Here is a 17,958-nt window from a genome sequence, read left to right as displayed (position 1 = left end):
TAAGAGAAGCTCCTTTAGATTCCCTCTGTCCCTTCAATGCTGGCAGACTCATGAGAGTTTCTTCAGGATGCCATTACGGAAGGAGCACAGAAGCAAGTCTGTGGTAGAGTAAACTGCTGCCGGTCTGAAGGTGCACACAGATATGTACTGCTAATGATGCAGCTGGAGGGATAGATGGTTCTCTCCTTTATTGTGCGATTGGACAACCTAGCCATAAGTGAGACCAGAGAAAAGGATGCTGGTGGCACTCACAAGCCCTTAACCTTGGCTTTGGGACTTAAGAACTTTTTCTTTGCATCTCTGCCAAACAGTTTCTTCACTGCAGGGAGAAAAGACAGTATGTGTGAAATTCCTGGTGTGGATCTTACTGCAAACCAGGTGGAGATGTGAACTATCTCCCCAGGAAGTGCAAACCAGCCACAGGAGGCCAACTGTCAATCCCCAGCCTATAAACACAACATGGCCCTCTCCTTTTCTTCTAGGGGCTGCTGATATTTTCTCTCTTCAAATGGATCTTCCTCATAAATGCCTTTGCACTCTCCAAAGGTCATCCATTAGGCTTTGTGCTGTCTACTGACAAATTCTATTCTGCACATGGCCAACTCTGAAAACCCACGGTGAGAAAACAAACAAGATTTGGCAGCAAGCATTCAAGGCACCGGCTGAGTATGCCTTAGCTAAAATGTAAGGGGCCACGAACAGTTCAGATGCCTGACTTTTTCAGATTCTGCCATAATTGGAGAGACATGAATAGATAAGCATTCCTAATTCTAAGCTTGGAAATCTGACATTGCAATCACTGTCCATCGCTCCTTAGTAGAGAAGTAACCCAGTGCCCTCAGAGAAAGAAAGAGACCTCAGACAGACTTGGGAGAGAAAACATTCTAAATGCTCCAAATTTTGTAGCATTTTTTCTTTGTTTCAGATAGTGCCTCCCTATGTAGCTCTTGGCTGGCCTGGAACTCCTTTGTAGATCAGGCTAAACTGAAACTCAGAGATCTGCCTCTGCCTCTGCCTCTCTGCCTCTCTGCCTCTCTGCCTCTCTGCCTCTCTGCCTCTCTGCCTCTCTGCCTCTCTGCCTCTCTGCCTCTCTGCCTCTCTGCCTCTCTGCCCCTCTGCCTCTCTGCCTCTCTGTCTCTCTGCCTCTCTCTCTGCCTCTCTGACTCTGCCTCTGCCTCTCTGACTCTCCACCTCTCTCTGTGCCTCTGCCTCTGACTCTGCCTCTCCACCTCTCTCTTTGCCTCTGCCTCTCTCTCTGCCTCTGCCTCAGAAGGAATGTTGAAATTAAAGATGTGTACCACCACACCCAGCTGAAAACATTTTTCTTCATGTGTATTTGTTTTCCTCACTCAATTATTCAATATGTCCATATTCAGGAGGTGGGGTGATGGAAGCAGGACAATTAGCATGTTTATCGCCTTAAACATTTATTATCTATTTGTGTAGGTATACCTTCAAAATCATCGCTTCTATTTCTTTACAATAGGAATTTCAAGCAGAATGCATCACTGGTTTGCCCAGCATCCCCTTATAAATTTATTCATTTGTTTGTTTGTTTGCGTGTGTGTGTGTGTGTGTGTGTGTGTGTGTGTGTGTGTGTGTGTGTGTGTGTGCTTCCAGGGATTGAACTCAGTTAATAGGGGCTTGGATATTGCACACAAATTTACCTTCACCCCGAGCCATCTTACCAGCCCACCTCTCAGTCTTGTCTGACAGCCAAGCTAATTTTCTATCATTCCAATTTTAGAATATGTGCTGCCAGGTGAACACTAAACCTCAAATATTTTGAGCATCTTATCAGCACTCAAAGTTTCGCATCTCAGCTTTCCATATTATGGTCAAGATAGATTATGTACTTTTTAATAGTTGGGGCAAGTAACCCAATGTATTTTCTTACCACTATAGGAACTACACAAAAGCACTGCTATTATTCATGGGTAAATGAAGTTTATCAAACCATGTGCTTATTAAACGCAAAACAGGTAAAATAAATTCCAAATGGTGTTACCAAAATACTGAGTCATGTCAGCAAAGCGCACAATTAGGATATATACACTAAGCACGCAGAGATGTTCTACACTCTTTACAGATGTGACATCCTAGAATAATGGAAAAAGCGCCTGCTGTGTGTAAGCAATGCCTTGCTTGAGCTACTCTTTTTTAGCTCTCCTCAAAGCTCAAGATTAACTGAATCGAAGCAGAATGCCAGGAGACACTTTCTACATGGTTGCATTTTCCTGTTTGCACTTCCCCATCACCAGTAACAACCCTGGCTAGCCAAGTGTTTGAGACTATCTGAAAACCTCGACATGTGAATGAACCGGCTCCACTTCCTTCGGGCTTTACTTATGAAGCCACACAACCGGCAGAAGATGCAGTCCCTGGGAATCAAGTTCAAATGCCAGAATAAATTCTCACAAAACTTACAGACATGTACAACCATTCGACATCATCTACAAAGTTCACACTTTCACAATTGCCTTGATTTATGATTTTCTTTGTCCATGAAACTGCTTCCTATAGAATCTGCAGTAACCTAGCCCCACCCTCCTGAGTCTTAGTCTCTTATATTTGGCAATAGAATAAACTATCTTTTATTCCTGTTGAGGTAAGAGCTGTATGGTGAGGGAAATGTTCTTATCGTGTATTCCAAAGGTTTTCTTGAGTCAGAGAAAAGGTTTGAATTACAGATAAAGCAGTCTGAGAGTCTGTACAACCAAAATCTCATTCTATTAATGCAAAATACAAACAAGTTATATTGAGCATGCATAAACACATGCACACAAACATAGACACACACACAGACACAGACACACACACACACACACACACACAGAACAAATAAGCTGAAAATTCCAGAACTCTATATTATTTGTTAGCCTACCACATAGAGTTAACTACCAGACATCTTGCTGACTAGTCAGTATAGTAAAGCAAATAACAGAAAAGGTCTCTGCTTTTTCATGCAATAAAAAACAAACAAACAAACAACAACAATAAAAAAGCAAAGGGGAGCAAAAACTCCTTTTGAAAGCCTGAAGCATTGGCACTGTTTATAGGCAGGAAAGGAGAAGTTCCAGGAAGGGACCATAGTAGTAGATAAAGCTTAACTTAATGGTCCAGAAGTTATACAAACACACTCGGGGAATACAAAGTAGTCTTTTTGCCTAGACACCAAGCAATGCCAAAGAAATATGGTAAGGCATGATAGCGAAGCTGCCAGACCACACGAACCGAACAGGCCACATATGAACAAGTTGGAATTGTTTCTTCCACCAACAAAGTCCTATGATTCTGCTGAGGATGACAGTAGGGAATGTGCCTAAGATCACAAGGCTGAATACTGGCTCTTTTCTGCATTTCAAACACATTTAGAACTTCTAGTTAGGTGCGGGAGGTCTGTCCTTGGACTTTGCACCACATTAAATAGGCTTTTGCAGGCTTCTCTGGGAACCTGACCCACCAGAAAACAATTGTGTCCATGGGAAAGTGCAATGTGAATTCTAAACAGACTTCCAAAGAAGCCTTTGGGAACAAATCCATTCAATGGTTATTGGAGATGCCTGGAAAGCAATGAAACACAGGACTTCGCTTTGCTCCACAGAGACAGTATTGAGAAAAAAAAGAGACTGAAGCTAGACATGGAGCACTCTTTTATCTCAGCACTGAGGAGGCAGAAACAGGCAGATCTCTGGGTTCGAGGCCAGCCGGGTATGCAGAACAAGTTCCAGGACAGCCAGGGCTACACAGAGAAACCCTGCTCCGAACCCCGACTCCAAAATAAAAGAACGAAAAGGGGAAAAGGTGAGAGAGAGAGAGAGAGAGAGAGAGAGAGAGAGAGAGAGAGAGGAGAGGAGAGGAGAGGAGAGGAGAGGAGAGGAGAGGAGAGGAGAGGAGAGGAGAGGAGGAAAAAAAACAGAACACTGTAAACACCATATCCTCAGGTTGATTTGTAGGATTATTAAATTACCATAACCCCGCCCACCAATATGTTAAAGGTGACGAGCCATTTTCACTCTAAATAAAGTTAAAATCAAAACAGAGAAGAGGATGCTACAACTTTGAAGGCATCATGGATGATCGCCAAGTTCATTAACTGACATCCTGTGCCCTTGCCCAATCAACTCTCAATTATCTAAGCATTAATTAAGCAGAGATGAGAGAGGCTTCTCTATTGTTTGACATTTTTCTTTCACTAAAGATCCCTTAGCTATCTCCTCTGGCACCTGGAATGTGGTTTTTTTTCTTTTTTCCTCCCCACTCCCAATACCAGTTAGTAAAAGATACAGAAGTATTATGCTTCTTTCCCCAGAACCACCCTCCTCCCAGTCTTCAGATGACTGCACAGTGGTTCTTCTCCAAAGGGAGTGTGCACAATCATCACCTGAAAAGAGTGGATTAAAATCCACATTCACAGCCAAACGCAGTGACAGTGCCTTCCACCCCAGGACTCGAGAGGCTGAGGCAAGTAGACTGTCACAAGCCAGATGAGGCTGCATTCCACGCCAAGGTGGGCTCAAGAGCAAAATTACTTTTCAAAAAAAATTAATAAATACTCTATTCCCAGACTAGCCTCCCTTCCTTCTGACTCTGAAGCCAAGAGTCAAGGGCTATACACTGACAAGCACCACTACACGTATTGTAGCCATTCGAGCCCAGAATCCTGAACTGAGAACAGTTGCTAACAGCCAAGTGTTTATGCTATCTCTCATTAGATACCATAAAAAGAAGTTAAAACAGGAAGCCCCTCAAAAGAAGGGAAAAGAAAGAAAATTAATTAAAAATGTTAATTTGCGTAGCCCACCCCAATTGGTCTCAGCCTCTTCTTACCTCTGGCTAGATGTTTCCATTTCTGTTTCCAGGGTTCAGAGCCGTTCTGACAGGGAAGAGAGGCCAAGGTGGGATGCTCTTCTATAATTCACATTAGTGTTTTTCTCTAATACACGAATAATCAAGACTTGGCTGGGAAGAGGAGTATGTGAACGGCAAATCCTCCTCAGCTGAGAGGTTAAATGAGATAAAGAAGGCCCCCTGTTGGTGGGAGCTGTGAGGTAATAAATGAACAGTCAGGATCCCTGCCTCGTTTCATTCGCGCTGTTTTGCCAGGAACAAGGCCTCACAGCTTCAAGCATCAGTACTAAGCTGGAGAGAAATAATCGAGTGCCTGTGTTTTTCCACTCTTCCCCACAATACCTTCAAAGCTGTCAGCTTGTCGTGTGAGTCCCAACTGCTACCTGATGGCTGTTGGCTCAATCCAATGGTAGAAAAGAAAGAGGCTTGGATCTCATCTTACTTTTATTGCAAAAAAAAAAAAAAAAATGGAGTCCGGAGCAAGCTGGCTTCAGAGAAGACAGATCGGAGAATGTAGGGATTCCATAGGAATCTGGCCTCAGAACTGAGCAGCTATGGAGAAGGGCTTCCATGTCTCTTGGGGATCCTTTCACCCCTCCCTTTCCCTCTCTTCACTCATCGCTTGCCTCCTCACAGCACCAGCATGGGCGTGGATCATCCTGATTGCTTCTCTTCCAGTTTACCTTTTGTCCCTATCACAAACTGCCACCATCAGCCTCTTAGAGTCCCAATTCTAATTTCCTGGGAGAGGAATACAAATTGCATGGGCTCATCTTGTCAAGCCTGTGTTCCTCTCCACATGATGGATGGGCCATCAAAGAAACAGGTGGCCCACTCTTAGTTCAATTGAACTGTGCCAGGAAGGCAGGCTCTCCAGCACAAATGCCTGTTGATCCTCTACCCCAACACAGCTGGCTCTGCACAGGTTACCTTAGAAAGGAATGTGGCCAGATAGAACAGTGAAACATCTACATGCTGAATAATTCGGAAGAAAATGGTGTCTACCCTTGAACTTCAACCACCTACAATCTTAGTATGTCCCTCCAACCCACGCCCATGTATGTGAGCTGTTCTGTCTCTATCTCTGTGTGATATCTCTGTCTCTTTCTGTGTTTGTCTCTGTTTCTCTCTCTGTTGCTGTCTCTCTCTGTCTCTCTGTCTCTCTGTCTCTCTCTGTCTGTCTCTGTCTCTGTCTGTCTGTCTCTCTCTCTGTGTGTGTGTGTGTGTGTGTGTGTGTGTGTGTGTGTGTGTGTGTGTGTTGTCATCGTCATCCTCAGAATGGAACCCAGAGCAACACGCACACTTGGCAAACATTCTACCACTGAGTCACACCACGCAGGTCTAAATCTTATATTCTTCAGAAAAAAATTTTAAAAACCTACCATTTCACCCCAAACCTGAAAACGAAGTTTCTTCATCCCTAATAAAGCAGTCTCATTAAAGTACTAAAAGAATCTATACAGGTTGAATCCAGAGGGATACATTGGCTCTCAGCTCCCCCAAGGGAAGAAAAGAATAAGAGCATAAGGCAGACAAATGCTGATAAACTGACACCACTGGCCTTTATCCCATCTCTGCACAAGCAACCAGTCCGTTTGCTTTACACCCTATGATCATCTTATCTTCCTCTAAGTTCCACCAGATGCCATGTGAGGTCAGTGTTCAATGTTAACTGGAATGAGGCAAGCAGCATCCCAACCTGACAGATGGCAATTGAGAGCTTATCATTCTTGGATTATTTCATCCCCAGGAGGGCTGCAAGCCAAAGAGTAAAGCACGCTATGTTGACAGCTACCTAATAATAGCTGTCCATACTTCTACTACCTCTCAGTTAACCCTTCCCCCAGATACCCTTCTTCTCTCGCATCAGTTCCCTGGTGTCAGAATAACAAATGCCACTGCTGCTTTACTAGGGACAACTGCCCATGACAAAGAAACACTGACGACCATTGAGAACAGACAGATAAGAAATGAACAAGAAAATCTATTTATAGTCATTTTAGCTTGGAAACCTGGGTTTAATTCCCAGCATGTAAAAAAGAAAACCTAAAATGGGCATGGTGGTGCATACCTGTAATCTCACCATCTCAGGAGGAAAAGGCAGTAGGAGCAGAAGTTCAAGACCATCCTTGGATGCACAGGGTGAGTTAAATCCAATATGGCCTGCATAAGAACCTGTCTCAAGGGGTGTTGTGGGGGGAGTTTGCTGAAAAAATTTAATGTGCTTTTAATATGCAGTCTTTCCTCTTAATTATCCTTGAGTAGTTTTAAGAGCTTTCCTGTAACTCTTAACTGTATTCACTAAATTTTTAAGATTTTTATTAGCATATATTAATTAAACACATACGAGCTTCACTGTGGCATTTTCACGCATGCTTATAACGTATTTTGACTATATGCAAGCCCTATTACCCTCTCTTGGCCTCTCTGACTGGGTTCTTCCTCTTCCCGGCTAGTCCCACTTTTCCTTCTCTTCTCTTCCTTCCTTCCTTCCTTCCTTCCTTCCTTCCTTCCTTCCTTCCTCCCTCCCTTCCTCCCTTCCTTCCTTCCTTCTTTCCTTCCTTTCTTTCTCTCTTTCTTCCTTCCTTTCTTTCCTCCTTTCTTTCTTTCTTTCTTCCTTTCTTTCTTTCTTTTCTTGTGACTCTGAATTTAACTAGAGTGGCTTACAGAAACATAGCAACTTACTGGAAGCTATGGCACTGGATAAAAAGCCTTCCCTTCCCCCACCAATTGTCTCCTCATCCTCAGGGAGAGGTGGGGCGTCCTGAGCCCATCCCAACCATTTGGTAAGTTACAGGAGCCAGTAGCAAAAAATTACGGTGGCTCTGTTCGCACTCAACAGCAGTTAGCAGCCTTTCTATCCAGTCTGTATGTCACCTACTGTCCCTTCTTCAAACTAGCTCTTCAAAATCTCTTCTTACCTTTTTCTTTTCCTACAATGGAAATTATGCAGTTGTTAAAAGAAATGAAGTATTAACACCCCCCCCCCATAGAAAACACTCCAACTCTATTATCAAAGGGAAAAGTTTCAGATAACAAAGAGGCCCTGGCACTTTTTTTTTAATGTGTAAAGATAACGCCCTAACAGAATAAGCCTAGCTATTCTTAATGATTAGCCCTGGCATGTGGGCTACTGAGGATCTTCATTTTTTGTTTTTGCCATCTCTGACTTGTTGAAATTCTCTTTACCAACGCATGTGCTTCTGCAATCAGGAAAAGGCTATCCTTACCCTTTCAAGTTCCGTAGAAACCAACAAAGAAAGGCCCAGAAGGTTAGAGGAAAGTAACTCAACCCTGTCTCTGGCTGATGTACTCAATACAGTAGCCATTCTTAGTTTCCTCGAGGGGAGACAGTATTGTAATAGAAAATCATTTTTCCTTTTAACCATAGTGATCCACTTGCAGTACACCACTACAAGATGGTGGTAGGTTGGGTTTGATGCTTTAGCAAGCAAAACACTCTACCACTGAGTAGTGCCAACTTATTTATTTACTTATTGAGAAAAGTCTCGGCATGCAAGTTACCCAGGCTGGCCTCCTGTTTCTACTTCCCCAATACCCACTATCACAACCTAATACTGGTCTTATTCTATGGGGTGTTAGTTAATATTCTGTGAGTCTAAGAGCGCTGGCAAGGAAGCAGGAGGTCCCATATCATCAGTTCTCACGTGTGTCCCTGAGCCTGTGCAGCAATCGGCTTAAATGAGGCTCAGCTTCAGGACTTGAGACCAAGATTCTAGAGAGGAAGATGGGCAAAGGGGAAAGGTGAATGCCAAGAGGTTCTACACCAAGAATTCATTCAGTTCTCATTTCAGATCCAGTCACCATACATGCTGTGACCATGAAAAGTAACTCAGTATACACTTCCTTAAGATACACAGAGAGGGGATGGATGGATGGCTCAATGGTTACACGCTTCTCATAGGTTACGATCACTTGGTATTTAAGAATATACTTCTGGACAGGGGTCATGGTGATCCCATCTTTCTTTTCTAAAGTCCCAACTAGGGCAACTCTCTCAGCCTCAACATCTCCATGTCATTGCTACACAGCCCTCCTTCTCCGAGACATTCCTGTCCTCCCACATCCATATACTGCACTCTTACAAGCTCTAGTTAATGAGGACAGAAAATAACCATCCAGAGCCACTGAGTATCTCCAGCCCAAACCTGGATAAGCAGTGGTTATCACCCTTCCTAATGCTGAGACCCTGTAATACAGCTCCTCATGTTGTGATGACCCCCGATCACAGAACTTTGTTGCCACTTCATACCTTCATTTGTGTGGCATGTGTGAGGCTAGCTTCTCTGGACTGCCCTTGAAAAAATGCTCTTATAAAAACCATACAAGATAGACATCATTATTCCCACCTTATACGAGGGAAACTGAGGTATAAAGAAGTATAGAAATCTGTCAAATTTCAAAACAAATAAAAGACAGTCAAATTTTTAATTCATTATTATGGGATTCTAGATACTGGCAGAATTAAGCAACAGGCAGGCATAGTAGCACATGCCTATAGTCCTGGCATGATGACCTCTGGTTGAAAGCTAACCTGGACTACCTAGTAAAACTCAATCTTTTTTAAAAAATCTACATTTTAAACCCTTAAACATGTCCATGAGTATCAGAGAAACTATACAAACATACTCAATTTTGCTAAACATCATAGGTGTACAGTTCCACATTGATTTTGTTTTCTTGTTTTGGTTTATACTGGTTCTCATGTAACCCAGACTGGCTAGAACTCATTATGCAGTGAGTGCTCTCGGGTTGCTGATCCTGCTGTCTCTACTTTCTAACTGCCGAGATTACAGATGTGAGCCACTATGCCAGTTTTATGTGGTGGGGAGCGGGGTGGGGGTGGGGGGCAAACCCAGAGCTCCATGCATACTAGGAAAGCACTCTATCATCTCCAGACAACCTCTGCCCTCTGCAAATTTGTGTTTTGTCTCGTTTTTTGTCTTTCCCTTCCTTCCTGCCCCACCCTCCCAGTGGCAACTTAGTCCAGAACTTGGCTGTTTCTTCCGAAGAGGCCTCACTAAGGAAGCTGCTTCAGTCTACAAAAGAAGCAAGTCCTTCTCCCAGATATTGTAGCTGCTTCTCCAATGTAGGAAGGCAAATGGGGCCCAGAAATGGCTGACCTTTCTTTCCCTCAGCCACTGAACAACCACCTTGGGGAAGCACTTAACCATTGGGACGTATGCTAACACATGGCAATTCAATTGCTAGCTGTGTCCCAAAGCCCTTCTGGGTCAAGTGGTTCTGAAGCTTCTCAAGGTCTGATTAAGTGCCCAAGAAACAGCTTGTTCCTAGACTAGGCAGTCTCCTTGAGCCAAGCTGGGCCTGAAAGTGCTGAGGACAAGGACAGTAGAAATGACATTGGCTGGGTCAGCTTGACAGGTACATTCTGATATGGGGAGAGTGGGTGAGGACAGGGAGAGTACCCTCAGTAGCCTTTTTCTTTAAAAGAAGGATCCTGGAGATCCTTAGCCCAATAGCAATTAATTATTAAACTCATGAGTTAAAGTCATGACAAGTATGGAAATGTAATAAAGAAAGGGTGAGGGCAGAAGAAAGTATGTAGAAGGAAGTAGCTATATAAATGCCTGACCCAGTTCAAGGTTAAGAAATGAATTTAGACCTGGTGTGGTAGTACAGGCACGTAATCCCAGCACTCTGGCTGAAGCAAGATGGACGGTGAAGGTTTAAGGTCAGTCAGTGCTATACAATGAGACCTTGCCCCTCCAATGTGTATATATATATATATATATATATATATATATACATATATATATATGATATATATATATCATAGCAGCCTTATTTATAATAGCCAGAAGCTGGAAAGAACCCAGATGCCCTTCAACAGAGGAATGGATACAGAAAATGTGGTACATCTACACAATGGAATATTACTCAGCTATCAAAAACAACGAGTTTATGAAATTCATAGGCAAATGGTTGGAACTGGAAAATATCATCCTGAGTGAGGTAACCCAATCACAGAAAAACACACATGGTATGCACTCATTGATAAGTGGCTATTAGCCCAAATGCTTGAATTACCCTAGATGCCTAGAACACATGAAACTCAAGACGGATGATCAAAATGTGAATGCTTCACTCCTTCTTTAAAAGGGGAACAAGAATACCCTTGGCAGGGAATAGAGAGGCAAAGATTAAAACAGAGACAGAAGGACACCCATTCAGAGCCTGCCCCACATGTAGCCCATACATATACAGCCACCCAATTAGACAAGATGGATGAAGCAAAGAAGTGCAGGCAGACAGGAGCCGGATGTAGATCTCTCCCGAGAGACACAGCCAGAATACAGCAAATACAGAGGCGAATGCCAGCAGCAAACCACTGAACTGAGAATAGGACCCCCGTTGAAGGAATCAGAGAAAGAACTGGAAGAGCTTGAAGGGGCTCGAGACCCGAAAAGTACAACAATGCCAAGCAACCAGAGCTTCCAGGGACTAAGCCACTACCTAAAGACTATACATGGACTGACCCTGGACTCTGTCCCCATAGGTAGCAATGAATATCCTAGTAAGAGCACCAGTGGAAGGGGAAGCCCTGGGTCCTGCTAAGACTGAACCCCCAGTGAACTAGACTATGGGGGGAGGGCGGCAATGGGGGGAGGGTTGGGAGGGGAACACCCATAAAGAAGGGGAGGGGGAAGGGGATGTTTGCCCGGAAACCGGGAAAGGGAATAACACTCGAAATGTATATAAGAAATACTCAAGTTAATAAAATATATATATATATATGAGAAATAGAAATGAGATTTTAAAATATTTTTCAAAGAATAACTGCTAAAGAAGCAGGCAAATGGGAAAAGCGCATTGTGGGTGCCCAGTTTGTTCCCAAAGTCACCCACCTTTCAAAACACCAAAGTTACTAAGGGGCAATTCTTGCTCCAAGCAGAAGACAGGATGCGACCTCCTTCTACAGAGGAAATCACTCTCTGCCACTTGTCAAACTGCCAGACCACAGCAGTCTCGTGTCCACGAGTCACAGGAAAACACAATAACTGGAAGTGAATGGGAAAGTAAATCGTTTGTGTTTTCTAATGGGGCTGGGTTTGACAGCGATAAGGTTTGTCAGGTATGAATCGCTCCTTATCCAATAAAGGACCCAATGACCCACATTCTATCCAAAGTAGCCAGCATGTGCCTGGCCAAGGCAACACCTTTCTTATCTGTTACTCATCTTTTTATGACTGTTATTTTCTCTCTCCACAATTCTACCTAGATCTGAGCTAAGAATTCTAGGCAGTCCCAATTTCCATACTTCTATTAGTTTCTGGGCTGGGGATATAGCTTAGCTCAGTGCTTACCTTGCACACACGAGAATTTTGATTAGCTACCTACATTCCTAGTACTGGGGAGGTAGAGGAAGACTGATCAGAAGTCCAACAGCATCCTTGACTACAGAGTGAGCTCGAGGGCAGCACAGGGTGTGTGAAATTCAGCTTCTGTTGCACATAAAAATGTAGGCACAAAAAGTGTGCTACATCATCCTTTTCTGCCCAGTCTCAAAGTATCTTCAACTAAACAAAATTAAAAAGTGAAAACTTGAGTTGGTGGAAACATGTAAAATAGCCACTGTGACTGGTAGCTATTAGAGGCATAAAACGGACAGAAAAACCTGCCACCTCGGACCATGGTGGTACCCGCCTTTGATCCCAGCAGAAGCAGGTAGAGAGCAACCTTGACAAAGAAAAAAGGAACCAGAAGCTTCCGGTGCAGTTTTGCATATGCGATTAACAGTAGTCTCAGGGTAGACTAAAATTCTTTTTATTGCTTGTTAAATTTGATAATCCAATTTTTTTCTTTTCTTTTTTACAGAGCTGGGGACCGAACCCAGGGCCTTGCGCTTGCTGGGCAAGTGCTCTACCACTGAGCTAAATCCCCAACTCCGATAATCCAATTTTTATAGACAAGAGTAGCCAGAATCTAGAAGATAACCCACCTTAAGTACTCGGTTTAGTTCCCATCTCCTATCACAGATCCTAAGGGGTTCTGTACATGTTGCAAGGAACTGTAACACGGCATATAAAAAAGAAACAAGTAGCTGGGAAAGGGATAACATTTGAAAGGTAAATAAATAAGATATCCAATAAGAAAAAGGAACAAGGAACACGACCTTAGAATACTTTTAACAAAGCACTAAGAGACTAGTCAGTCCATTGCATACTCTGCCCTCTCCTAAGCTCTGGAAAGGTGGCGTCCATACAAAGCAAACCACAGCCCAGTCCCTCCCCTGGGAATGTCAGTACACGGATAAACACAAAAGAGGGCAGAAAGAGAGATGTGCCGAGAGAGCGAGCGCACACTGTGCTGCAGAGATCAAAAGCAGAAAGATCCTATCAAGTGGGAGGAACTGGGGAGGGCTGCACCCACTTGACTGTAGCTCAGTTCAGAACTGGAATGGAAACTAAAGGACAAATAAAACCGAGCTAGGAGCCAGAAGGATCAAAGTGTAAAAAAACCAAACAAAGAAAAGAAGTAAGTTAGATCCAGTGCGCCTTTTTGGAAAAGTAAGCCACCAAAACTACAAAAAAATCATTACTGGAAATCCTGTTGATAATCAAAGAATTACACACTAATCTAGATACCATTTTTAAGATTTTGCTTTGCTGGACAGTGGTGGCCCATGCCTGCAATCCCAGCACTCAGGAGGCAGAGGCAGGTGGATCTCTGAGTTTAAAGCCAGCCTGATCTCCAGAGTGAGTTCCAGGACAGGGACGGATACCCAGTGAAACCCTGTCTTGAAGGGAAAAAAAAAAAGGTTGTTTCAGTGAGAATAGCTTGGCAGGGGGAAGGTAGCAAAGGTCTGTCTGTTCTCATTACTGTGGGTGTGTTAATGGCCATTACTGTGGTCAACACATTGAACGCTTCTTAGCACTCACATCCTCTCACTCAGTAATTCTGACCTAAGAAGTCATCCGGAACACAACTCTTTATACAGAAAGAACTTTTTCATAATGTTCTTTACAACTACAAAGAGTAAGAGGAAATTATCAGGTACATCATGATCTAGTTATATAATAGGATGGATACTACACAACCAGCATGAATTGATATTCATGTTTTCAATATATTCAATGTTTATAAGAACCACAAAGTTGGGCCAAAGCTGATTAAGATCAGTACAGTTACAACCGTGTAAAATAATATGGACATAGGAGGGGTATAGACTTCAAATCTCAGTGATGAGCTCATGATTGCTTTTGATTTTGTATGCCAGGGACTGGGAAAGTGTGTTCCGCAAATCAAATATGACTCGCTGAATGATTATATATAATGCATAGTTGAAGCCCAGCCACAGATACAATCATTTACATATTGTCATTACCTGTAACTGCCTCTCTGCTTCGGTGACACTGTTGAGTAGTTGCGACCTGGCCCACAAATCTTTGCAACATTTATTACTGAAGCCCATTTCAGAAAAAGGTTGCAAGTCTCTCTGTTTTCCGAATTCTCTACAATAACCGTGTTCATACTTTTCTAAAAGGTCTATTTCCAATTTGTGATAGCCTTTATGAAACAGGGTCACAATTTCAGATAAGCACTTGAGGATAAAAGAAGTTTCCAAAGAAGTTGGGACATGATAGGACTTGATCCCAGCCAATAAACCTCTAAACCTGCCATTTAGGAAGACAGAGTTTAAATGGTCTATCTGGTAACATCTATGATTCATCAAAAGCTATAATCTAGGGCTGCTCCTTTATTGGAGGTCAGTCTAGGGACTAGCATGTCACTGTTTACATGCTTCCTCCTTTGAATGAACTCGGTGACACAGCCTCCTCCCTGGAACAAGGAGCTCCCTACAGCAATGGAATTTCCCCTCCAAAGAAGGGGAAAGGACAAGTGAATTTGTCCCTCTGGCTGGAGAGGGAGTTTAAAGTTTAGGGTGATGTGATGTTCCAGGCTTCCAGAAGTAAAGTCTATTTCCAAGGTTTTCTTATCTTCTACCATACAATCTAGAAGTGAATGGGAAGACAGGGAGACGACTCTGGGTATCATAAGAGAAGAGGCAAAAGGGAAGAACAAAAATGAATTCGAAACTACTGTCTCAAGAGCTGACAAGGAGCTCTAAGATCTACCCACACACAGAACCCAGTCTCAATGGCTCTGAGACCTGTCCCCAGCGAAGGAGCCCGGGCTCATCTGTATAGTTTCATTTCTAGGGAATGGCAAGTACTGGCTACATGTGGCAAAGCTTCCATATTCATAGGTGTCCTTCCCCTAGATCGGCCATGCCTTCACCACCTGCCCAAGCCCACTTCCCCAGCCACAAGCCTCTGACTCAATCAGTCAAGAGCACAATAACAGAATAGAAATGATCTGAAAGCAGTTTCCCTTTCAAATAAATATACCACTACACACACCCACACCCACACCCCTACACACACAGAGAGAGAGGGGTGGGGAGAGAGAGAGAGAGAGAGAGAGAGAGAGAGAGAGAGAGAGTGTGTCAGTCACTGGGAAAATGAGAAACACCATTTTTTTGTATTTCAACAAAGTAATGCTGTGGATTTCACTTGGGGTATCTTAAAAAGTGGAACAATTTGCATGTAACTCTGCTCACTTTTCTCATTTAATTTTATTTATATTGTACTTTATTGAAAGGAGAAAAGATACGGAATACACCAAGATGCTCAATTATTTAACAGATCATACTTAACATTTTATATTTTAACACAGACCCATACCACCAATTGTTCTCATGAGCTTTCTGAACCATTTAGCTGCACGGCTCTCCTTCTAAATCAAATATAAGTAATTTGTTGTCATAGCAATGCTTCTTCCTACTCCAAAATAGTTCAATACAGGCTTTGTTTCAGCAGGCAACTATCTGTCTACCAAAAATTGGCCATTATCTTCCATCTTCTTGACAAATGTCTTATTAAATTTAGCTGCCTGGCTTTTACTCTCATCAGGAGACAGTATTTCTATGGCACTTCCTGGCACCTGCACAGAAAAGGGGCTTAGCCTACAAGCATATCACAGCAAAGTCACTGGGTGACAGCCAATCTTGGAAGGCCTGATGGCAGTCATCCTTGGCTTTATTACCCAGCTTTTACAGTGTATAGAGCACTGTCGCTTATGTTACTGTCCTCAAGGCAGGGCAAGGTGCTGCACATAATGCTTCTGCTACACCGAGCACCACAGTGACTTCTTCATCTGCCCACGTCACTAGAGGAAGTGACACTTGTTCCGTCCCTTCTTTCCTGAGGCTGAATTGTGATTTTTCTCTCCTGTTCATGTGTTATATAATAAGGTAATAAGGACAATTAAATAAATAAGCTGCTGTGAGTACAACGACAGGGTCGTGGGCCATTTTGTCAGTGCCTTATGCAATGGTCCCATGATGCTATCAGACAAACGAGAGATCACATACCAGTCAGTGCCAGTGTGAATGGTACTCGTGTATGTGTGGGCCATGTCATAATTTACCTCATAGCCTCACCAAAGTGATCTAATTTGAACTCTACCTCTTGGCCAACCATGTCCCCAACACATACAAAGACAACTGGATCTGAGTGTGTGCCCCTACAACTTCATTCTCTGCGTTAAAGTTGATCCACTGTTTAAAAAAAAACATGCATGATTAATTGTTGTTTTCAATTGCGGTTCCTTTAAGCCCTGAACTTTATTTCAGGCAGCCATGGTCTGTACTGTCTGCAATATCCTCCCTCCATCAAATTGGATGGTTTTCATCTCGCACTACATTTTTATGAGAAATGCAAAGTGACATTTGCCAAGGCACAAACAATGGGGAAGATAGACTTCCAGGAGTGTCTCCTTTTTGTATATTCTTCTACTTTTACTTAGGATCATTTTCTTTCTGTAAACAGAACTAAAGAAAGGTTCACTTCGTAAAAAAAAAAAAAAAAAAATCAAGAGACCAGAAAGGGACTGTGCCGACAGAGACAGGAAAAGAGACACGGGCTCACCTGCTCCTGCTTCTCGAAAATTGTCTGTGTGGAAGGGAAGGTGGTGAGCAGGAGCTTATTTGGGAAGTGTAATCAGTCCTCGGAGCTGCCCTAACAGAGCCTGAAAATAAGATTTCACAGCACCATGTAGGTTCAAGCGCTAGAACTGAAAACTTCCATTCCCGCCCGGATGTGCCCAAATGCAATTTGCCTCTCAGTAGGACTTCCCACTTCGCATAGTCTGATTCCGTTCAAAACTCTAATGAAAAGAGACAGTGATTTGCGATCATTTCTGTTCCTTGGTCCTTGTCAACACTTGTCTCCTACGGATTGTAGCTAGTGAGCAGAAGAGATAAATTATTTAGAACACTCATGGAACTCTTGTCTCAATTTTTCCACACCTAACACCTGTCAGATAATTATAGCCCCAAACCTAAAAGGAAGAGGGAAAAGTCAAGTCGACCCCCGCCCAAACAGACAAGCAACAGGAAGCCTAGAGGCCTGTCTCACCCTCATTAAGGACAACAAAGCTCTGCCCCCCACCCCCGGCTCTATGCTCAACCCCAGAACTATGCAGCTTTCAATGATGTCTGAAGACTGACGAGAGCCTCAGACATTGGAGGATATGAGGGGGTTAATTTTGTTTGGCGGTGTCAAATTTAGGAATTTACTATAATTCTTTAACTGAAAACGTGCAATTTTGATTTTAAACCTGTTTCTTCCCTGAAGCTCAAAATCCAATTTACCCAGCCCATTTTGAAGGATGGCACTTAGTTATCAGCATGTTGCCCATACTGATCTACAGACCAAGGTCCTGTGAGATTCCTATATGGAATATTTGATAAGTGGATATGGCAAAAGAAATGTGAATGATAACTTATTACACCTAATGATATAGTTCTAAAATACATATAGCTAAAGGTGACTAAAAGAAGAAATAACCAAACCTACCCTTGTGTCAGTAAATGTTAACAGCTTTCCCAGTGCTTGCTAAACTGACTGATTTCTTTAATAACTCAAAAGAAAAAAAAAGGAGAGATTTCTTATCCAATGCAAATTATTAGCAAATTTAGAAAAAGGAGCAAGCACTTACCACACCCATTATATGATGCTAATAGCATAAACTTGATACCAAAACCTGACAGAGCAAGAGGAA

The 17,958-nt window shown here is 42.9% G+C and overlaps 1 protein-coding gene across 25 annotated transcripts in view; it reads right to left on the bottom strand.

Moving 5' to 3' along the window:
* Tmem164 (transmembrane protein 164) overlaps positions 1-17,958 on the bottom strand; it is a 201,862-nt gene that overhangs the window by 153,436 nt on the left and 30,468 nt on the right. For 2 of the 25 annotated variants that reach the window (XM_087600446.1, XM_087600447.1), the window contains exon 3: positions 11,739-11,891. In XM_087600446.1, the coding sequence (XP_087456572.1) occupies positions 11,742-11,891 (150 nt within the window). In that variant the 3' untranslated portion in view covers positions 11,739-11,741. 25 annotated transcript variants of the gene reach the window in all.

The sequence above is a fragment of the Rattus norvegicus genome, chromosome X (assembly GCF_021556685.1).
Source record: "Rattus norvegicus strain SHRSP/BbbUtx chromosome X, alternate assembly SHRSP_T2T, whole genome shotgun sequence".
Classification (NCBI taxonomy): domain Eukaryota; kingdom Metazoa; phylum Chordata; class Mammalia; order Rodentia; family Muridae; genus Rattus; species Rattus norvegicus.
The sequence above is the reverse complement of the archived record's forward strand: the minus strand, read 5'-3'. Positions and strand labels throughout refer to the sequence as shown.